Source organism: Arvicanthis niloticus, chromosome 16, assembly GCF_011762505.2.
Source record: "Arvicanthis niloticus isolate mArvNil1 chromosome 16, mArvNil1.pat.X, whole genome shotgun sequence".
Lineage (NCBI taxonomy): Eukaryota > Metazoa > Chordata > Mammalia > Rodentia > Muridae > Arvicanthis > Arvicanthis niloticus.
The window spans coordinates 9,665,909-9,689,784 of record NC_047673.1 but is presented as its reverse complement, the minus strand read 5'-3'; the positions used below and the strand labels follow the sequence as shown (position 1 = coordinate 9,689,784).

The window sequence follows — 23,876 nt, the reverse complement described above, 5'->3', positions numbered from 1 at the left end:
GCCAGTGCTGCTCTGGTGGAGCTTGCCCTGTTCATGTCTTGTTACCTGCAGTGTGGGAACAACCGTGGTACCTGCCTTCCAGGACCACGAGCTTGCCCTGTGCCTCTCTTCTGTCTGTCCTTGAGGAGTCCACCTTGGTCTTGAAAAATATCAGAGCCGGGCGGTGGTGGCGCACGCCTTTAATCCCAGCACTTGGGAGGCAGAGGCAGGCGGATTTCTGAGTTCGAGGCCAGCCTGGTCTACAGAGTGAGTTCCAGGACAGCCAGGACTACACAGAGAAACCCTGTCTCGAAAAACCAAAAAAAAAAAAAAAAAAAAAAAGAAAAATATCAGTAAGAGAGGCAAATTATATGACCTTCTGAGGTAATACATCGTGAGAACTGGCGAAGGCGGGAGGATTTGGACGGTCCCAGCCCACCTATGAGCCGTCTTTCACACTTAGCACAGAGTCTCTGCAGCTGCCCACTTCGATGCCGGGACTGAGGGAAGGGGGCTGCTTCCTCCCTTTCATATTTTACAGGGAAGGGGGGGGAGTGAGAAAGGCAACTTGTAATACTGTATTCTAAAATAAAAAGTCTTTTATTTTATCAAATGAGATAGCAGCTAACAGTTTAAGAAAGCTCGGGTATATGTGCAATTTAGAAAATATTTGGCTAAGTTAAAAGTTATCATTTTAGTCCTTTGTAAAGTGCTGAGAAGTTGTTCCTGGTGAATATCTGCATTAGGTTTAAAAAAAAAGTTGTTTTTTTTTTTTTTTTCTTTAAATCTATCCAGTAAGCGAAACACTGACGTATAAATTCAGGCGGAGCAACGGAGTGTATGGGTTACTCATGCTCCTTGACATTCGAAGCTGCTTCTCAGGTGTCCCACATGACCCTGTGTGTTCTTTGGGATGGCAGGCAGTGGGCGCAGCGACTGACGGATCAGCACCATGGACCCCTCAGAATGCGTGTCCAACTGTGGATGGCTCTCCGACGGCAGGTGCACAGAAGACCTGAGATGCGTCTGGCACCATCCCCGCATGACTGGGCCGGCGTGTGTCCCACGCAGATATCAATGTCATTTAGTATGAGAAGCCAAGAACCTTTTGGCATGGAAGCTGGAGGTCAATGTTGACAGGCACTGAACACCTTGGCTTAAAGATTATGTGTGAAACGCTATAAACAGTACATTGACTAAAATGTTAACTGTTGATTTTTAATAGAAAAAAATGCAATATAAAAACACTATTTGTTAAAGGGCACATACACATAACAGTCTATTTTGGAAAGCCTCGGTCATTCCACCCCCTCCCCCAAGAAACAAGCTGACTGGACTGGGGTGTGTTACCTGGCTTTCTAAATTGTTACAATCTGTTTTCTGGAATTTAAAAAATATATAGATTATAAATAACAGTAGTGAGTCTGAGTCAAGTAGAATGATTTTAAGAATTGTTAATGACCTCCTATGCTATTAGATGCTACATTTCCCTGTCAGTTCTCTGAGATGGGTCTGGATCCCATGCATCCAGCTCACTTGTCGTCTCAGGTGAATGATGGGGCAGACTGTAGCATTATCCTGGATCATCGATCAGTGACCCAAAAGCCAGAATGCTCCTCTGCTTCCCTAACACATCTGGGCTCAGCTGTGCGATGGGAGAAAGGCAGGAAAGCCATGTGACCACAGCATATTTCTTTTCCAAACTCTGCTTCCAGTTGGTCCCAGTGGTATGGATGCAGCCTCCATCAGTTGGCCTGCATCCGGCTGAGAGTTGTCCTTGCTTGCTGCCTGATGCCAGGCAGCAGCCTCTGACCTACATGCTCAGCAGCGGGATCTGCCACACCATCACTGAAGAAACCAGGTCCTCCTGAGAAGGCTGCCTGGCCTTCCTGTGAACCCGCCGGTGGCCCTGGCCCCCACACACCACCAGTGCTGAACTGGCTCTGGCTCGCCTAGAGCTCTGTGCCCTGCTCCTTGGGGAGGCACTGGGGTCCCTCAGCAGGTCACACAGGCTGCTGTCCACAGATCTGTGCTCTAGGGAGCTGGAGCCATGGGACAGGCTCAGTGACCCCGAGGATGAAGACAGGTCATTCTTCTGAGCTGTCAATCCTAGGGAGTCTCCCAACCAAACAGCTGTGTAGATGTCAGTTTGGCCCGGGCAAGAAGTACCCTCCTCATTGCAGAGCAAGTCCTTGGGGTCTTCATCCTGAAGCTCAGAACCAGAACGTGGGCTGTCCCTGGCTCTGTCCTTGTTCTGAAACGCTGTGGCTGTGACGATGAACTTTACGGGCCCGTTATGCGCATGGTAGGAGACCATGCCTCGCCCTGGGGGACAATTCAACAAAGATCTTTAATAACAAGCATGCAGCATAGGGTACCAAAGTGCAGGATCTAACCCCATGGCCCCCACCCAGACAGAAGCTTGGTAAGCGGCATTAACACAGGGTGACTAAAGCAGAAACGCCCTAGATCACATCCCTGTGGACTTAGTCACCTAAAGCCTTAAACCGATGGCTCTGTGAATAAGAAAGCTTAGTGTTCTCAAAGAGGACAGGGGTGCAGGTCCCAACGCCCACACTGGACAGCTCACAACTGCCTGAAACTACAAACCCAGGGAATCTTATATTCTCATCTGGACTCTGTGTGTACTACACGCATATGGCATACATAAACACACCAAACACACACACACACACACACACACACACAGAATACATACATACATACATACATACATACATACATACAAACAAGTGATTCTCCAAAGTTCAGATCACATTTTCTTATACTCACACCCCTGAAATAACATAATACAAAGTTTTTTCGCTTTGGGAATGAAATTCTTCCTCACTTGCTCTGTGCAAATGCACCTCATTTCCCTAAGTCTTAAGAAGTCAAACACTGAAGTCGTCCAGTGTTAGGAACTCAAAGTCTACACTACCAGAAGCTCCTGGCAGTTTCCATTGCAAACGTTTCCAGAGTGTGGAAAAAAACAAAACAAAACAAAAAAACAAAACAAAACAAAAAAAAACCCACAAAACAAATTCCCATAGTTGTTTATTAAAATCAGAACTTCCATCTCCCTGTGGTGTGCCCTGCTGTCAGAGACACCTGGTGGCCTCCTGGCCACTAACAGGAGAGTTGCCTCCCTATGTCAATGATCTCTGCTGTGTTTTGGGGGTACAAATTCATGTGAGGTTCAACTTGGAGAATAAAACTGAAGGAAGGCTAGGGAGAGGGAGAGGTGAATTGAGAAGGTTGGCTGGAGTCTCGGACAGACAAACGATGCCCCAGCGTCTCTGCTGGGTGGCAGGCACATGGCCTCTATGCTATCCCATTATAACTGAAACAGAAAACACTCCTCAATGAAAACTTTACCTCCTAACAAAACTGAAACTTTTAAAATGACTGAGTGTGTGCTGGGGCCGTAGCTGGGTGCCAGGTGTGAATGCCTATCATGTGAGCCCCCAGATTTACCCCTCAGCACTGAAGATGAAAGGTGGTGAAGGAGGAAGGGAAGGGTGGGGTGCAACAGCTCTCAGCCACCTTCTCTTCAACTGAGGCAACCACTTCCTAAACATCTCCCCACCTCTCATTTGAACATTCAGGCTGTCTCTTCCATGCTACTGAAGTCTTCCCATCATGCTTTGTTCCTGGCCGGGGCTTGCCTGAGCATCGTCCTGAAGTAGAAATCCCAAGACCCATGATGTTGGGCTGCTCTCCAAACCTGCTGCCCAGTGTGATCTGGGATAGCCAGAAGCAAAACTCAGGGGAGGAGGGGGGCATACCCAGCCTCCTCTACACCCAGGAAGAAGGGCTCCATTCCCACTGAGCAAACCCTATGTTCTGATGGGAACTAATGGGGGTTCAGGATCAGTTCTCTCGGGACTGCCAACGACAACAAGCAAAGCGGAAGTATAAAGAGAACATGCAAATGGAGAAAGCGTCTCTAGTAAGTACGCTGTAGTTCTCTAAAGAGACAGGACAGCAAGATGCTGAGCTGCTTTGAGGACAGGCAGGCACACTGCTGTGTCCACTTACCTGTCACTTTGGGGATACCCTGAAGCCGAGGGACTGGCAGGGCCACCACAACCCCCAGGCTGGTACCAACCAAGAGCAAGCCGTGGCAGACGAGCAGGCTGGTCACAGACAGACGCTGGTGCCCTGGGGGGGGGGGGGAGGAGAGAGAGAGAGAGAGAGAGAGAGAGAGAGAGAGAGAGAGAGAGAGAGAGAGAGATTCAATGCCCCGCTCTTTGCTCAGGTGGCGGTGCTGGGTGGGGAGCAGGGGGTGAGTATGAAGCTAAGGAATGTTCTGGACATCAAGGCCAGTCTCCCAAGTCTCCTAAGCCTTATGGCAGGATGGCTATTAGGATGCTCACACCTGTGCCCTGAGCCTTCCTCCACCAGAAGAGAAAGACAAGGTCCTGAGGTTCCATCATTGCACCTCACCTGGAGAGCAGCGAGCACATAGGCAGGTCTCCAGTTTGTTTTCAGACCAGCCTTGCCAGGAGTGAGACAACCCAGGGCTACTGAAATCAGGGCCTCCCCCCCAACCCCCAGTGTGTGTGTGTGTGTGTCCTGCCAAGGTGCCTCTCACTGAGATGAGTACTTGTTCACACACACACACACACACACACACACACACACACACACTGGCAGCACAGTGCAATCAAGAGGCACTGTCTGCGGGGCTTTCAGACTTTCAGCCCAAGTGCACATTGCATGCAATCATGTGCTGGTGATGATAACAGCACCATGGGGTCTGAGAAGTCTCTGGGACGCCTGGGCTGTTCTGGCAGCCTACTTTGTAGCCAGGAAACTAACCAGGCCAGCAGCGGGGCTTGGGAGGAGTGGGTGTCACTGCCTGGGGGGGGTAGGTATCATCAGTCTCTCTGGTCCAGAGTATCAGGGAGCCTGCAAAGGGTTCTGTGTCTATGGAAAGAGTCACTGGGCTGAAAGAGTCTTAAGATCTGTCCTGGCGTTCCGCCCAAAGTCAACCAACCAGCACAGAGGGAGGCAGGGAGTTTGCTCATGGAGCGCCCTTTGCCTCTGGTTTTCTGTAGGACAAAGGTTATTTTTGCTATATCTGCCTCTGACACAAAGTTCACGCTAAGGACAGGCAAACACTGGGGCCAAAGTGGACTGTGTGTTTTCAGAGGCCACTTTTATGAAATGCTTAGACTTCAAAACAGATGTTTTAAAAATAAAAGGCATTTTTTCTTTTCTTTTTTTTTTTTCACTTCTGAGCATTGATTTGTACAATTTTTCAGTATTTAATCCCTGCGATTCTGTCTGTCTGTCTGTCTGTAATGGCGTGGACCTTAGGGATGCACTGTGGTTGGCCCCACAGTGGCCGCATACTCGAGCAGCTGCTTTGGCTTTCAAGAACCATTGAGAATCGATGAGAAGTTCCAGAGCCACGCGCGCCATTATTGCTGACTGCTGTGTGGGTCGACCCATCATCCAGGAGAACTTCCTCCCCCTGTTGCCCCGTGTTGAGACAGGAAAAACAAATGGGAGAATGGAAAGTTCCAGTGAGTCTGAGGAAACTTCCCTTCTAAAACAGAAAGATAAGGGAAGCTCAGAGGATACACCTGCACCACAAAGCCTCAGTTCTGCTCTGCTCTGCGCAGGCGCCTGAGGACCAGCCACGCCCACGGACCCAGGCTGCCAATCAACTGCAGGCGAAGCTCCACAAATGAGAAGCCTGCTTCTATTGCTTTCCTCTGACTCCTCCTAAACGGTTTTGCGTTGGGAGACAGACTTTCCTTTACTTTTTTTACAAAGAAGAATTTTTGAATTCACAATTTTTAGAGTGTTGTTCTAGGCTTTTAAAGATGCCTGTGAAATACTTTTACTGTAAACGATCTCACTTCAAAGACAACAGACAAATAGGGCTTCTCGTGTGTAATGTCATCTCACTTGGTGGCTTCTAAAAATGTTTTACCATCAAAGCATGAAGGATGAAAGAGTCACTAGATATTTTCATTCATCTAGGATTCATCGTGTATCCTTCATTCTATGTTCGATTCTCCCACATGTAAACTGTGTGTGTGTGTGTGTGTGTGTGTGTGTATTTTTTTCAGAGAAATTTCACTTTTACATCTACATTATCTTAAGTATAGTAAAAATCTGGGAAGTGTTCCATTGCCTTTTCAGAGCGGTCCTGTCAGAAGTGTTTCTCTAAGGAGAATGAACAGACAAGCGTGGTAGAGTCTTACAGTGGATGAGTCCTAGAGAGAGGAAGGACAGGAAGCCGGGAGACAAACCCTGTATGGATGGAGAGACAAAGGTGCCTAGGTACGAGGCAGCAGGGCCTCATGGGAGCCTAAAACATGGACCCCATGTCATTAAGAAATGGCCTTAATAAATAATAATAAAATAATAACAATAATAATGACAATGATCACAAAAAGGAAGAAGGCGAGCGAGCCCTAGGTGCTGCTATTTCCTACTTTTTATTTAGGAACTAAACGAAAACTTGTTCCAGGAACTGGTCGTTTGCTATTTTCAAATGCTCCCCTCACCTGCTGCCCAGGTCACCCCCAGCTGTCAAAAGAGATGATGCCCAAGTGTCAGCTGTGTGTGCCTGCATCCAGTTCCTCATTCACACATAACCAGGAGTGCAGGTTAACTCACAAGCCCCTTAGGACCAGGTCCGTGGCACTTGGAAAACTCACACTGATTTTTTTTATTTTTTAAATAAGAAACTTGGCCCTTTTACTTGACTGCATCACTTCCAGAGGCTGTATCTGCTCCACGGGGACACAGGAGGGTAAGTGTGGCCCAGCACCTCTGTCACCCCTCTCTGCCTGCTCTGAGTACTAAGGACAGGACAGGAAACACCTGTGTGGTGACACCCGGGCTGCTTAGGGCCTTCCCACACTGCAGCCGCACCTCCTGTTCCTCTCTGTTCTCCGATTCCCATGCCTGCCCAAGCTAAGGTCTACTGTTGGGCAGCGGTGTGCATGGCGTGGTTTACATTAGAAGCCAAACAGCCTCAGAACTGAATTCCGAGGGGAAGGAAAGACCACCTTCTGGGAACTGATTTTATGAATCCGTGGAGTGGTCTCAGGACCTCTCAAAGGAGAGGGCTCTGATCAAGTTCTGACGACTACCCTATCTTTTTTTTTTTTCTTGAAATTTCTTTCTTTCTTTCTTTCTTTCTTTCTTTCTTTTTTTTTTTTTTTTTTTTTCTGGCTCAGTGTGTCTCTACCTGCAGGACCCAGTTAGGCTTTAATAGTGACATGAAAGGACACTTGCCTGTGTGCACACACGCCTGCACATGCACTTACCGCAGTACATCAGTGGCTCAGACACTCAGGAGGTGGTGCTCTGAAACACTGCCTTTATTTTATCTAAACCACAGCACGTCTGTGCTGGAGATCAGAACAGCCCACACGGCACAATCTGGGATGTTGAGAACTACTGTTGGACATGGGGGACAGTACCCTGTTCTTGCTCTGGCGGAGCTCGGATGGGTTAGCCTTCCCCAGTGACCGGGCTGGGGATAGCTCCACATGACCACTGGGAGAGCACTGGAGGCTGCCAGCCTGACAAGGCCTCTCATAGGTCCAGTGGGAGTGACTTAACATGGGGCACACAATGCTACAGAGAGCCATTCAGCCCTGGGATTCCCGGTCCACTCTGGTCTGATACGCCTGTCTGTCCCACCCACACATGAATAAGAAGCAGAGCAACAAGCTACACGGAAGCAGATCAAGGTCCCTGACAGAGGGTCCTCCAGGCTGTGTCCGCCATGACTTGTATCAGTCCATCGACCACAATGCGACCAAATATCTGACATTAGCAACTTAAAAGGATTGACTGTGGTCCATGCTTTCAGTAGCTCCTGGCAAGCCAGCATATGACAGAAGGGTAGGTGGAGGCAAGCTGTTCATCTCGTGACAGCTGGGAAAGGTTAGGAGTTCTGTGGGGGAGTTGGGGGGCATCTGTCCAAGGCATTCCTCCAGCAACACGCCTCCTCTGACTAGACCCCATTTCCTAGTTTCCACTACCTCTCAGCACCATCAAAGTAGGAGTCCATCTCTGACAGAAACTGCAGCGGGGTGAACACAAGGCAGCCCACCCCTCAACCCTCACCCACCCACCGCTACTCCCACCCTCAGATGTAGGCAATGTGGCCCAGACACATTCCTGCGGTTGGTTCTCAGGATTCCAGGAACCATGGCAACCACAGCTGCTTCCCCGGAGACCATAGGGCACCAAGTCAGGGTCTGAGCCCCAGAAGCCTTTATCACAGAACAATCTCACTCCTGTCCCTTTCCATGTCAATAGTGGGTGCAGGGCATTCTCTGGCCGGATGCAAGCATGTGCCAGCAGCTGGTGGTTCTGACGTGGTTTCTAAGGGTGAGGAGAGAGTCCAACAGCGAACACCTGTCCAGAGGGCTAACACTTAAAACAGTCAGGTCCAAAGAAGCATGCTTCGGGGGCCAGCCTTGATGCTGAATCAGTTTTATTGTCTAAAAATAAAACCTCCATTTTCCTAACTAAATAAAATAGACTACAATATCTAACAACAGTCAGCAGCCAATCCCACAGGAAAACACCTGTCAGCAGTCCTGGATGCCTGTGTCCTCAGGTCTCAGCACATCTTTTCAGCTGGCACCTTCCTTGCCTCTGCCTCCTCCTTACTCCTCATGCCAAGGGTGGGTGTGTACCCTTTCTACATCATGACCCCTAAGTTGTTGTTATGCTTTTCCAAGGCGTCGTGGACTGGCTTACCTATGACCCACATGTAAACGCTATCCAACACAGCACACCCGTCAGCTGACCGGCGGCCAGCTCCCCTCACCCCATTGCTTACTCTCTAGCTCAGCCCATTCCTGTCCTCGGCATCCCCATCTTCCTTCCACGCTCTCCCTGCAGCCTGTTAGGCAGGACCCTGTGGACAAAGAGCTGGCAAGACCCACTCAAGCCTCTCCCTACATGATCAATCATCCTCCCCACATCCACCCTGCCATGGCCTCTCCCTTCTCCCTGTTCAAAGTTTTCAGTGATTCCTAATGGTCACAGATACAGTCAGGACGATTCATTTCACCTGGTCTTGCCTGTGGCATCCCTAGATGGTCCACTCTGGCCATTAATGCATCCTTCATTATATTTGTAGAGAGAATGTATAGCTGTCTATACAGGCTACATGTTCATATACATGCTCTCACACTAAGCCATGCCAGGTCTACACAGAGTGGCTGTTCACCTACATAGACGGGGTACATGTGAACACCCAGGGGCTATGGACCACATTGGCTATGTGTGCATTAGCAGCTGCTGTCCCTGCTGCCCTTTCACCTTCCTTCTGAGGTACCTGACTGCAAGCTGTACTAGGGACAGTGACAGTAGAACCCTCCCTTCCCGGGGGGAGTACCTGGCAACATGCTATGCACGGGGGCATCAATGTTGACATCCTGCAGGTGCTTCAAGGTCTCTGTGTGGAAGAGGCGAAGGGTGGACCCCGAGGTGAAGGCGATCCAAATGCCGACCCCAGCCACAGCCATGTGGGAGATGACCATCCCTTCATCTTGGTGGGCCTCCAGCTGATTCTGGGGGAGTAGAGGAAATAAGGTCACACAGGGTATCGAGGGGTATAGTCTTGAGTCTACAACAGAGCTGTGGGCGAAGGTGCCACATAGTGGGACTAGGCTGAGTCACTCCTGGGGAACATGGGGTCCGGGTGGAGATCAAATCCGTGTGCCCACAGCCACAGAATAGCACCCAAGGGCACAATGCTCTTGCGGCTTCCCCAAGCAGGCAGGTCATTCATAGAACCCAATGCTACTTGCCTTTTATTATGGGACCTTTGCAAGCTGAGAGAACCACCTCAGGGCAGCATGGAAGGGGCTACGGGAGGCATGGCTGCTGGTTTACCTCCAAGGAGACACAGTCCACTGAGTAGCACAGCCACAGCCGTGGGTACCTGGGAGGAGGCTGGCCCTTCTCCCCAATCCAGACAAAGACAGTCAGGTCAATCTGATACATAATGTAGACCTAAGGCGGCTACCCCCAGGGGCCTGCCTGAAGCAAGCAGCTCTGTGGGATCTCATTACCGCACAAGGCCTTGCTGGAAAACCTCAGTTATGTGTCTATCTTGAGACCCGAGGGGGTGAGGGGCCAAAGCAAGTTAAGGTACAGTGTAGCAGCACCCCAGGAAGTCAAGTAATTTACACTCAAGATCAATCTTGGCTCTCTAAATCTGAACAACTTAAAATACCTGAGGGGCAGGGGGGAGGCTGGGACAGTCATAGCTCTGTGTCCCAAGAGAACAAGGGGGCAGAGCACATGACCCATCAATTACAAGAGACAACAGGCTTGCCAAGGTCACGGTACCCCACACCCACACAGATGCTCACAGAAGAGCCAGGCTGAGCTAAGGTACAGCTCGCATTAACTGTATCTTATTTCAGTGGAAGATTCCGGGGTAGAAGTGGCTATGCTTGCACAGGGGTGGCAGAACCCAGGTTAGGAGCTGCCTGGGGATGTCTCCTGACCTCGTCTTCTCAGCATGTTCCTCAGGCTGCTTGATGCTGGCACACACAAAATAGGTTGATTTTTGGATATTGATCTTGTAACCTCTGACCTTGCTAAATTTTATTAATTATTATTGTTAATTTTAAAATATTTTCTAATCTGCCAGTATTGTTCTGGATTCCTTAGGGATTCTGTATTCAAGATTATAGCTTAGCAAATTCACCTCTCCCTTCCAACCCACTCAGCCCAACTCCAGTGTCTCAGGTAATAATAGTCAACTCTATGTGGGCAGTCGAGGAGGCGGGCCCAAGTCTTCTGCATGCGTTCACTTACACTATTGCTATGCTGACACACAGCTTCCTCTATGTGCCCTGAGACACTAGCACTGGCCTGGCCCCTAGACTCCTCTCTGTGGGTTCATGCTAAGCAAAGTCTGTCTGATGTTCACTGGATGGCCCTGGGGACAGTTCTTAGATGCCTTCACACAGGGAATGGAGTATGTGGCCCCACAGGGGCTGTCTGCTTCATTCTGGGGCTTAGGGACACTCCTGGGATGCTGAAGAACGTTGGTACCCACGAGTCTCAGTGCTGGCATGGGCTTCAGGGTTCTGAGATGCCCACCTGTCCACCCACATACATCTTGCACAGTCAGGCATCACTGGAGGAAGAAGCCTGGATCCACAGATACCTCTGGTTCCTACATAACTCTGACCAAAACACACGCATTGTAGGTCATTGTGATTTAACTCAGATCACAAAGGAGCAGGGACCTTTCATGTATCCCAGACACAAGGAATAATTGTCACCAGCCCAGGACCCTGCAACTGCTCTGCACTTGAGACGGCTGAGGTGGCCTGGGTGTGTTCCAGTGCCAGGGACTGGAGAAAGAGGTAGCTCTGAGTCTCATGCCTGGCCCAAGCAAGGGACATGGGATCAGTAGAGGGTCAGACCGTTCTGTGTACTGCTCTCATGGGACAGCTAAGCTCATATCTGCCCAGCTTCCCTGGTCTCTGGAAATTAGCATCAACTTCCTCGTAGCAGTTTTTCTGCCGAGCCTCAGGTGGAGGTCAAGGCAGGACGTTTTGCCTTGTATTTCCTTGTTCCTGTAAGTGCTGAAGGAGCCTTCCCTTCCTGCCCATTGCCTTGTGGTCACGTTTGCATTCAGAACTGTCTGCAGAGGATGACCCTCTGTGCATTTGGGGGCCACAAATCTTGATTGGTACTGTCCCTTATCTGAGTTCAAGGCGGAACAGTAACTGCCCCAGGAACCTGTGGAAGCTGAGTCACAGGACTTCCAAGGAGGCTTGAAAAAGCAGAACAAGAAACCAGAGCATGTGAGGAGGCACCACTGGAGGATTACACAGCAAGTTCCTCCTTCCTCTCCATGTCACAGGCCGACCCAGCCTTCCCTGGAAGCACACATAGACATAGCTCTAGGGTCTTCCATCCTCAGCAACCTTCTCCCCTTCACTTCCAGTCTGCAGTCTGTAGCACCTGAAGGGCTGACAGTGTATCTAGGGTCCCTGGATGCTCGGTGTCACATGGCAAGTGTGATCTTCAGAAGGAAAAGGCAAAGTCTGCATTGGGGCTTAAGGATCAAGGCACTAGTGTAGCTCCAGCAGACTTGGCTGTTCCCATCTCTGCCTGCGGACCAGGAAGCTGAGAGGCAGCCTGGACCTCTTCCCCTGGAATCCATACACTGGGTTGAGAGCTCTAGGCTCCTGCTAATGTGGGGTCCTCCTGGCCCTGTCAGACCCACTGTGCCCTCTCATCCGTCACCCACTTGGCCCATGCTTTAGCCGGAGGACCAGGGTTCCTCCCGGAGTCACATCTCATTCTGACACTCTCTGTGGTATCTCTTCCCAGGCCTTCCTCGAGAATTCTGCTTATCTTGATCGGGGTGGTGATGAGGCCCCATGGTTTGATTTTTGTAGCTCTATACACAGACTCAGGGCAGACTCGGTGCTTGAACATTGCAAGACCAGTTCTGACCTGGGCATAGGTTTACCATGCCTGCTGAGGACTGGACAGAAAGGACTCACCAGAACTCCAACACTAGACACTGTCCCGTGGCTGGACATACTGCCAGGGTCTGCTCTATGGTACCTGGCACTTGGCAAGTCCACAACAGTATGTACTGGGCACTGGATGAAGGACCACACAGCATTGGTTCACTTCTGTGAGCCTGGGCATGGATCCCCTAAGTCTGATGTTCTGTTTGAAAGCAGGAACGCAGGCCCAGGACCTGTTCCTTCCCTCTCTGCAAAACTGGTTCTGAGCATGTCTCAGAGGTCACAGGGAGGCCAGGATGGATGTGTGGAGCCCCGGTCTGTGCGGCTCTGTTAATTATCTTAAGGAAGAGCGTGGCTGAAGACCACTGTGGTGTTGCTGTATTCCTGGCCTGGCTGTTCATCCTGTCTGTCCCTTTATCCCTCTTTCCTTCCATCCACTGGAACCTAGTAGAAAGCACCATATATGGCGGAAACTCAAGAGCAAGGAAAGCAGCCTTTAGAGTTAGGCTTCTCCAGTAATGAAGCCATAACGGTGCCCATGGCTATAGGAGAAACAGCTGGGGAAGTTAGCACCTGCCAGAACCCCAGAAACGCCAGCCTGTTCATAAACGCAGACTGCTTTAGACCTACCTGTATTAGTCTTTGGAGACTAGACTTTTAAACACAAACACACACACACACACACACACACACACACACACACACACACTTCAAAAGCAAGAAGGAAAGCTACATGCAGCTGGGAAAGAGAAAAGCTGGCAAGGGAGGGGCTGGAGAGAGGCTCAGGGATTAAAATCACACACTACTCTTGCAGAGGACCAAAGTTTGGCCCCCAAGTTCCCACATTAGGTAGCTCACAGGGACCCATAACTTTAGCTGCAGAGGGTCTGACACCCTTTCTGGCCTTTGTGAGTACCTGCATGTGCACACGCACGTGCACATACACACACAGGTATACACACATGTGTACATAAACGCAGAAATAACATGTAGAGAACACGGTTCTTCCCAACATGACGATCAGCATAGAAACTGCCCTCGTGCTTGGCAGGAGGCAGAAGTGCCATCTGGGAGGCATTCTGACCCAGGCTAGCAGGTTAGAGACCACAAACCCAGGACACTCTGTCCTATGAGCCTTCCCACTCAGCTCCACAACAGTTGTTATGATGCTCACCCTCAGAGCCTCCTCTCTAATGGCTCCCAGGATGCTCTCCACCCTGCATGACCCAGGCTCAGCCACAGGCTCGCAGGCTATGCAGAAGGCAGCTCCCTCCAGCAGCAGCAGCACCCCCACCCCAGCTGGGTGAACACAGGTTGAGATCCCGGGCTGCACCCACAGCTCGGCTGTGGCTGCCCACAGAACAGGAACAGCATGAATCTCATTTTCCCAGAAAAGCAGGTTTTGCTTCTCTCTATAAATGTGTCTAGTTATTTCTGGGCTAAAAATTGCACAGAGGGGACTGGTACACGGATCTGGATGCTCTGAGCCTTGGAAATCTCCAGCACTGAGCCTCTCTAGAGCTTGCGGCAGAATAAAGCAGAGAGGGAACGTGACCTTATCTTGGTGGCCTTCTGGGGAAGGCTGCGGAGAACACCCCCTAGCACTTTTGGTTTCAGTATACTATAGTAATACTAATAACAATGAGGATGATGATGATGATATAATGTTGCCATTTGGGGTAAAATGTCTTAAGATAATGTTATTATGTCTGAGTATAAAAATGACAACAAAACACTACTCTGGCTCTTGGATGTTTCTTTTAGCAAGATTTCATCCTGATGAAAAAATGGCAGCTGCAGCTCTGGTGAGCTGTGCTGGATGTGGGCATCTCCCTTCACCAACAGAGCAGCCCCTGACCTAGAGACCCAGACGAGCATCCCGTGACATGCAGCTGGACTATTTTAGACACAGAACCAGCAAGGTGGCAACTGCTACTCATCAAATCTGCCCTGTGGAACATGTCTACGCAGGTTTGTGGAACTTTCTAGGAACGTGATTTCCACGATGATGTCACTGGTCCTGGTAAGGGCTGCAACAAAGTCCCAGGAAGTTGCCATGGTACCTGTGACTTGGTAGGGTGTGCTCTGTGCTTGTAGGCAAGGTTTTTTATAACAACAGTGACTCACAGTTATATGTAAAAGTAACCGAAGCTACCAGGAAACTACGGGAGGAAATGCTTATCCAGGTTTCCTTCTGTCTCTCCTGTGGCAGGCTGGAAGGCTGGGCCTTGGAAACAGAAAAGCCACTCATACACAAATCAGAAAAACAGGCGCTGGTGCAGCCCAGCACTCGGGCCGAGGCCGTAGGATCTTCAGTTGAGGCTCGGCCTGGGAGTGAGGGAAGCTATCTCATTGCAGTTCCGGGGAGGAAGTTTTGAGCCTGCAACTGCCCGTCTGCACCTTTGCCCAGGTAGAAACAAACATCCTGCTAACTGGCAGAAGCTCACCTCCTGAGACCTGCACTGCCCTAGGGAGTCTGCAGGCCTGAGGCAGCGTCTGCACTTCTGAGCTCCGCGTCAGTCACACACTACAGTTTTCAGCTCTTGCGGCAGGAGTGTGGTTAGACGGTACCGTGCATGGGGCCCTGGATTCTACTTCTAGCAGGAAAACCACCCCAAGTTCTTGTATCACTCTCTCCCTGAGGGGACAGCACATGCCACTAACGCATGTCCTGAAATAGATGTCTGAATGACTTCTAAAAGTGTGATGTGTGAACTCTCTTTAGCAAAACGGCCCGAAGCCCTGCTCTGGTGAGCTGGTAAACCCCACTAAAGATGACCTACACATGTTTTCTGAGGCCGATGGTGATGGCAATTTGACATTGAAGTAGTGGAGTGCTGAACAGTCAGATTAAACTACCCGACCCCATAGAATAAAACCAAAACAATGTGACCTGAGGGACGGGCTGGGTGAGAGATGGTTTAAGACAGATGTGGTAGACGGTCATGAGCAAGTGGTGCAATTAGTGTAAGATATGACTAGAAAATACCAATGGTGCAACGAAAGATACACGGTCTAGACATCTGTGAGCTGCAAACATATAGACTGGGACAAGGATAGGAGACCTGACCCTAGGCAGTGGATGCAGCCCTATGCTGCAGGGGTGCTGGACAGAACCCCTTTCTCCATTGAATAACAGACAGGCCTGCGCACTGCCTTCACTCACCTCCTTCCATGCTGTGTAGTGCGCCTGCGCTTAACTAGCTCCACCCTCCCCACCCCCCCACCCCCCCCAGATTTGTTTTGCCTACTTCCATTTACTGTTGCCTTGACATTCTGAAACACAGAGCCTAAATGGTCTGAGGTTACCCACACTGGGGAAGAGGAACAAGCCAGTGACGGACAGAGGGTTTTAGAGAGGGGGTGGCGGTGTCTGCTGTGGCAGTGGGGCACAGGTCAATGATTGTCTGGACCACCTTGTGAGTGGAGACCAGTGTACTCTACGGACTGAACAGCAAGAACCACTGATGGAAACAAGCGTGACACGTAGTGGGGGGGAGGGGGAGGGGGCAGGAAAGGGGCGTGCGCTAGGGTAGAGAGGCTGCAATCTCAACTTTCGGCTCAGTTTTGCCAAGAACCTAACGTGGCTCTAAAAATAAACCCAAAACACCACCTTGCTGTACACCCACACTGTCGCCACGGAGGCCGCAGCGTGTGTGACTGTCTTTCCTTTCCTGCCTAGCAGGCCCTCTGGACACTTTCTACTGAGTTGCTTGCCTCTTTCTTCACGTCTAGGAAGACCTCATTGTACGCTATGTATGTTAATTCCTGGTCATATGTACAAGAAATATTTTCCTAAATCTAAAAACGAATAGTTTGGTGCCTGTGTATTAAATATCAGATGTGAGAGAAAGGTTATGATGCTTGGTTACAATGTCTTTCCCAGCTATGGTAAGTTCTGTGTCTAGCATCTCAGGAGAGGCCTTTCTCTACGGCAGAGAGATCCCCACGCTCATACTACTGAAAGTCCTGTGAGCTTACTGTTTCTCTCTTTGTCCAAATTCCCACATAGAGGGAGGCGTTTTTTGTTGTTGGTGGTGGTGGTGTGTTTGTTTTTTGTTGTTGTTTTTTGTTTTGATTGGGAAGGCTGGATTGGCTTCCCAAATGGCTGGCTAGTTCTTCCAGCATCCCAGGAATGATCCCCTGGCTCACTGGTGAGAAAGGATAGTATGGTCAAGGACTGATTTTCTACGTGTCCCTCAATACTATACCAAAGGTATTCTTAAAGCAACCTTTCCACTACTTAGCAGGTGTGGTGGTTTGAGTAGGAATGGCCCACAGAGTCACGGGTTTGAATACTTGGCCCATAGGGAGTGGCACTGTTAGGAGGTGTGGCCTTACTGGAGTTGGAATAGATGTGGCCTTGTTGGAGGAAGAGTGTCGCTATGGGATGGGCTTAGAGGTCCCAGAAGCTCAAGCCAGTCAGCTTCCTATGGATCCAGATGTAGAACTCTCAGCTACTTCTCCAGCACCATGTCTGCCTGCATGCCATCATGCTTCCTGCCATGATGATAGTGGACTAAACTTCTGAAACTCCAAGTCAGCCGCCGTTAGATGCTTTCCTTTATTGCTTGGGTCACGGTGTCTCTTCTCAGCAATGGAACACTGACTCAGACAGCAGGTAAACACAGAATGACTATGCCCCAGAGATGTAGTCAGGAAACGGTAATCTTTCTAAGCAAAGCTGATAACTGTCTTTGTTTCACGCACGGCCCCAGAATGCACCTGAAACACTTGCACTGCAGAAAGCCTGGCTGCTTCTGGGATGCAGGAGCAGGCGGCAGCAGGGTGTGCTTGACTCACCTCTATAGTGTGAGTCTCCAAGCTGGCCACGAACACCTGCCCTCCTGAGGCCGCCCAGAGTGCACCCTCTACTAGGAGAAGGCTTCTGACTGGCAGGACACCCAACTTGATCACTTGCTGGGGTTCCGAGTTCCAGGATCCATCTTAAAAGAAAACAAGTTTAGATTCCCTTGAGTACAGGTAACTGTGCAAGGGGACAGAGAAACAAAGTCACACATCACTGCAAAACCCAACTCAAGTATCAATTGTGACAACAATGCTTGCATCCGACAAGGGGTGTCCAGGGCCTTGGAACCAGCCCTGTAGCACGTAGAAGACAGCAGGCAGGATGGGACAGCTTCCTATAGGTCCCAGGGAAGTGTGCCATTACCTGGCGTGTCTCCAGACATATCCCTTGATCTCTGTAAGTTAAGCGTCACTTTCTTGATTTGTAAGATGGGGGCAGTACTGTCACGAGCCTCAAAACCTGTTTCAGGAACTCAATGTGAAATGCATCCGTAAGCTCCACACAGGACCCGTCACATGGTTCCACAGATGCCACTGTGGCCCTGTGGTAATATGTGAACTCATTTGGTTGTGTCAGAAGGACTATATCCAAAATCACTGGGCAGATGCTTATGTCTTCAAAGCCGATAGTGATGTGTACAGCATCTCAAGGGGAACAAGTCTTTACTGGAGGTGAAAATAACAAAACTAAGCCAGAGGCTCTGCTCTTCAAATGCCTCCTCCCTTCCCTGACCCCCAGGAAGCCAAAACCTTATTTTAGTTTGAAAAAGCTACAGAGGTCAGTAGTGAGCTACCTCTGCCACGACTCAAATAAGAATGAATTTATAGCACAGCCACTGTATAGAAGGAAAGAAGATTTAATGTGAATTTTAAAGCGGCTGACGGGGCTATCTTGTAAGTATTTAACCTTTCAGTTTTCACCCTAGCCATTCATTAAGCCCCAGGAGTCTGATGGTAATTAGATCATCAGTGTGCCTTCGTGTCTGTGTGTGTGTGTGTGTGTGTGTGTGTGTGTGTGTGTGTGTGTTCAGCTTTTTCTGTCAAACCAGAACCTCTGAGCCTGAGTGAAAAAACCTCTGAGCAAGGGGAGTTGTGCTGGGCTGTTAGACAGAGGTGGGCGACTGAGCGATCCCTGACCGCTGTGGTGTGCTTGCTGATACAAAGCACCTTCGATGGGAATTCTGCTCAGGCTGAACAATGGTGCAGGATGGTTTTGAACCTCAGTGTCCCAGCCTCCCTTTCATGCAGCTGGTGTACCGCGTACACATATGGTTAGATACATGTGTGCACACATACATGCATGCACGCGCAGAGATGCAGGTATGCACACACTCCCCTTCCCCTTCCTTCACCTGTCCTAACGTGTATACAGACAACCATGCCACATGGTACTCACAGCCCTTCACTGCACCACAGCCTGGACCTGTGATGAAATATGCTCCTGAGGGCGAGCATGGCATAAGGCCTGCAGGCTGCCTGGAGAGCGCCGTGCTGCAGATCGACTGTATGGTTCCTTTGAAACGGGAACTCCGAGATCAAAGGAGGGATAACCCACTTTAGGTATTTTGCTTTGGTCAAGACTAGGCTCCCAACAATTGGCCTCTGTTTTCTGGCCAATTTCTGGCTAAGCAAGCTCTCCTTTCCTTAGATACTGTGTTCTTGTCTCCCTGGGAGGGCCACGTGCAACCTCAAAGTGTGTGAATCTGGGCCAATAGGACTGCCTCCCGGGGCAGCTTCTTTCTGCTGAGGCCAGAGCTGCCAGGCAGGTCACCTGCACCGCAGCCAGACTTCATACACAAGCTACCAATAGTGACAGTCCCATGGCTTCACAACCTGAAAGTTTCCCTTCAATTCCCAAGTTTCCCAGCTCCACTCCAAAGCAAGTGCCCACTCTGTCTGGGAAGGCCACAGTCTCCGACCGATCACATCCTCTGCCACCAAGAACGGACAACAGACTTTGTATGGATGCTCCGCCCACCTTATTATAGTCTACTACCCAGGCCTACCCACAATGCTCAGGGAGCTTAAGACACACCAGGAAGGCTGCAAAGATAGTGGAGCTACAAAGACACCTGTGCTATGATGCATTCTGCTTAACACAGCACAGGGCCGGGCTGGTCAAAATGTACCGAGATGGGGATTAGTCCTTTAAGAGATTCATGCACAAGGCATGAAGAAAACCAGGCTGAGGGAAAGGGTCACAGATAACCGACCGCAAACCTGGAAGAAAGAGCATCGTGCTGCTTCTGAGGTGATGAGGACTGGACTCAGTGTTTGAGACTGTGAGGGTAGACGAGGCCAGTCACCACAGTGCCATGTGGAAACATCACTGATGGGGAAGCCATCCCTGGGAGTGTCACACCCCCACATCAAATTGGGCTCGAGTGATGGAGGAAGGCTCAGGAGAGTGTGAGGAAGTTTAGGGTCCCCAATAGCAGGGGTGAAGCCCCAAGGCTGGTCTGGGTTAATCTGAGTCGCTGTGGAACAGGAAGAAGTCCCTAGAAACCAACTTTAGAAAAACTTCCCATGTGTCCATCAGTGCCTTTTCGGAAAGGAGCAAGTTACCCAGGTTTGGAAACGGGAGGGACAAGCCCCATGGTGAGACTGACTTGTAGCCAGGGGTCAGCCGAGTGTGGGTGGTTACCTGGAGCCTTGGTGTAGCTGGCTACAGACCCATTGACCAGGCCTGCATACAGGCCTTGCGGGGAGCAGGCCAGGCTCATGACAGTGGACTTGTCCGGCGTGTAGAAATGTTGAAGCCGCACCTTCTTGCATCCCTGGCTGCTTTTATAAATGGAAATGCTGCAAACAAGAGAGCACGCATTAACAGGCCTGCGTGTGCCCGAGAGAGGACCAGCGCCGTCGGCATCAGCCAAGGGCACGTGTCCTCCTCACCTCCCCACACCCTCCATGTTAACTCACATTTAAAAAAAAAAAAAACACCCACAACCATTATGATTACATTCTTATAGCTTAAATAGAGAGTCTGGTCATAATTCACTTTCTTCCTATAAATTTTAGAATGTTAGTTTCCCCATTAGATGGCATTAAAGTTCCACATGATTATAAGACAAGATATTGCTGCTTTATCCCAAAATGGAATAAGTGGCCTGTTCTTAAGAAGAATGAACAGAAACTGGGGGGCCAGCCATAGGGAGCTTTCCCCTTCAGAAAACTATGAGCTGTCTCATCAGATCAATTAGCACGGGCATGGTCCGTTTAGCGTGCAATGACCGGAAGTCTCCCCCTTGCATCTTATACTAGGCTCACATTCCCCCACGAGAAAGGTGACATGTCTCGCACTGAAGACAATCCATAAAACAGTGTGTGTTCTCTACCTTCCCTCTTCTGTGCCCAGGCAGATGGTGGGCACATGGGGTGCTCTGGAGGCGGTGGCCTCTGGATCCTTGGCTTCAGTGGGCTCCTGGGGCTTCGGCTCCTGTGCTGGAACGTACACCATACACAGGATGCGCGACTCCACATTGAAGCACTCGATGACTTTGGGATTGGAACTTTGGAAGGAGACAATGGCGACCTGACCCATCTGATTGCTGCAGCTCCCGATCTAAGAGAGAGGAGGTGAGGGAAGAGAGCGTGTGACATCAGGCGTGATTCTGGAATTGCTACAACTTCTGATGAGGCATGATCCTGGATACGCAGAAGCCTGACCCAAGAAGGTACTGATTTCCATGCATGAGTCACACTCAGGAAAAAAAGCAAACGGGGTGAAAGGATTCCCAAGAGAGCTCATTTTTCTTTTCAACATGTTAAATTTGGCTTTTTGAGTTTTCAGTAACATGAACACAACTTTATTTTCAAAGCCGCAAGCATATGCATCCAACATCAGACACTCATTCCGTGCACGACTGCAAGGCCTATTCACACAATCACTTTATAACGTGCTGAAGAGCAAATTAGTGCCAGTGTTAAGTAAGCTGGCATCCAGATGCCATAACACTCATCCTTAGTGAAAAGACAAGCTTTTCAAGAGGCAAAAACTGAAAAGAACCCAGCCCAAAGGAGGTCATGCCAGGGGCTCACTGCGTGCAGACAGGGAGCACACTGCGCGTTCCTCCCTCCAACCTGGAGCACACTGTCGTACCTTCCTTCATGTATTTACTTTCCTGCATGTATTCCACGCTACAAGTAAGCAAGCCTCTCAGACCCTGCTGAAAGGAGGGCCAGCCATCAGGTCCCTGGTCATGGGTGAGTGTGTGCCTGCATCTGTGTGTCTGTGTGTACACCAAGTGGTGGCAATTACAAATCTGAGCAGAAGGAACCTACCATCCAGCAGTATAGTGTCTCGGCTGGCCCCTAGGTAGGCACACTGAAACAGCGGCTGGCCACGCCGCTCCACTCTAAACACTATTAGCAACAACTCTGAGCAGCAGCTCTGCCTGGACAGGGATGTCAACTTTGAGTGATCTATACTGAGAGGGGAAGTGGGAGGGGCCAGAGGCCAGGGACCCAGGCCCAGGGATGGTCTTCTAGAGTGCAAGAACCAGAAAGCACTACTGCAACCTAACATTGCCCGGAGCCTGGACTTGGTGTAGGATAAATTCATCCCGGCCATGACACCAGTGTAAAAGCCAACAATGTTTTGGAAGGTAGGGGGGAGCCAGTGAGGTGAGACACCAGAGTGCATGACACACCCAAGTCACCATCGAAGCATGTAAGTTAGTCTTTATTCCACTGTAAAAGTCTTAGATGAAAACAGACAGAAAACAACATTTTAATCCCCAGGTCCGAACCTCAGGGAATGCTGTTAGGAAACCTAACCTGGTAGTCTCCCCTCAGCCAACTGCCAGCTCCTTGTCAATCGGCCTTAATGACAAGCAAAGGTGCTTACCCACAGGAAGCCACGGGCTGTGGAGGGTGAGGCCGGTTGACTTTCATTGCTCGGGTAAGGTTCGGGGTTATAAGCTGCACATTCAATCTGCAATGGGATACAACATGGTGGATTCAAAATGTTTGCCATCCTTGGTTGGCTGAACCATGGGCTTGAGCCCAGGGATACAAACACCCAACTGTGTGAGTCTTACAAGTTGGTTTTGCTGACGTGAATCCCCAAGGACTTTAGTGGTTTTGTCTTATAACCCCCTCAACCATGTCAAAAGCTGGCTGGGCATGTCAAATCAGCCAGGACGACCCAGTGAGGAACAGGAAAGCCGATGGTGTGTCCGCTGGCCTTACTGACACATGAGCTGTGTGGTTTCACAGGGCAAGAGTTCTGAGGTGTCCAAAGGCTTGCTCTCTTGAGCCAGGGACAAGATAGTCCCCAGGAAGTGGATTAGGGGCCAGGAATGAAGAAGAGAAACAACATTGTCAAGTTATTTCTTAAAAAAAAAAAAAAAAGACATGGTGCCTTGTCAGTGGCATTGGACCTTGGTGCCTGGCACTTTAGCAGACAAGGAGCACACAACATCAAGCAGATAAAGGCATTAGAGTCCTGACCCTCTACTGAGAGGGACTGTTGATCGAGCTGGGGCATCACAGAGCGGGGAGATGCTGGAGCCCACTGGGAATGGGGCCTCCACTAACCTTAGCCAGCAGCACACCACGCAGTCAGTGGCTGAACCTCATTGGTGGGCTCCCAGCAATCATCTCCAAGGCTACCAAAACCATTTCCTCTCAACCAGTAGTAACGGGGCCCACACTAGCATTCCCGAGTAAATCCTCTGCAAAAGCAGGCACCGCCCACCTGGGGTCCTCACCTTGAACTCTGGCTGCTTGGCCACCATCACAGGCATGTGTCCCACCAGGAGAGGGTGTGTCTCCTTCTTGGCTAGGTTGCCATCATCATCCACACAGAACCATCCCATATGGTTCTCCTCCTCTGTGGGCACATTCAGGGAGAGCAGAGCTGAGCTACTGAGGTAAATGTGAACGCCTGTCATGTCCCAGCAGCTGTACCCAACCCTCCACAGCGTGTGAACAGGGATGAGTCTATCTTGGGAAGCAACACTGCCTTCCTCTCCCTAGCTAGAGGTGGGGGAGGAGCTCACTCAGTGATGCAGCCTAGCAGCATGTCATGGGGCCTCATGCTCCCTGTCCGTTCCTGAACTGAATGCATCAGAAAAATGGCCTGGGTCCGCCCAGATTCATTGAGACATTCATAAACATGAAGATGTAATTTGTGCCTAAGGAAGACGGCCACCTTACCCCTGAGTGAGCACAGGAGGCAGCTTACCACCAGGTCATCTCACAAGGTATTGTCTCTTTGCTTGTAGAGGCACAACCCAGTCAATCACTCAGGAGGGGACAAAGAGCTATGTCCCTGTCCTCAGTCAGGGGGGCTAGCAACAGCTGACTTCTGTTTTATTCTCGGGTGACTCTTCAGACAGTCTGCACTCAGGAGAGCCTTTCACAAATGGGTGTACACACCTACCCACATACAGGTAATCAAACACAGGCACAGACACCCACACCTGCACACACACACCAGCATTCACTCACAGGCCACATATACGCACGCACACGGCACTGCAATGCACACTGAGAACAAGAGATATATGTGTGCATAAATCTATATATGTTCTATAGAGAAGGATCTCTCTGTGGATCTTCCTGTCTGCCTGCTTACCTACC

The 23,876-nt window shown here is 50.1% G+C and overlaps 1 protein-coding gene across 2 annotated transcripts in view; it reads right to left on the bottom strand.

Moving 5' to 3' along the window:
- Positions 1-560: 560 nt before the first annotated feature.
- The window catches only part of Arhgef10 (Rho guanine nucleotide exchange factor 10), a 100,766-nt gene continuing 77,450 nt past the window's right edge, over positions 561-23,876 (bottom strand). For both annotated transcript variants that reach the window (XM_034520282.2, XM_034520280.2), the window contains 8 exons: positions 23,003-23,124; positions 22,138-22,224; positions 20,627-20,853; positions 19,933-20,090; positions 17,283-17,425; positions 9,368-9,542; positions 4,021-4,143; positions 561-2,304 (listed from right to left, as the gene is read on the bottom strand). In XM_034520282.2, coding sequence (XP_034376173.1) covers positions 1,793-2,304; positions 4,021-4,143; positions 9,368-9,542; positions 17,283-17,425; positions 19,933-20,090; positions 20,627-20,853; positions 22,138-22,224; positions 23,003-23,124 — 1,547 coding nt within the window. In that variant the 3' untranslated portion in view covers positions 561-1,792. The remainder of the gene's footprint in view (positions 2,305-4,020; positions 4,144-9,367; positions 9,543-17,282; positions 17,426-19,932; positions 20,091-20,626; positions 20,854-22,137; positions 22,225-23,002; positions 23,125-23,876) is intronic.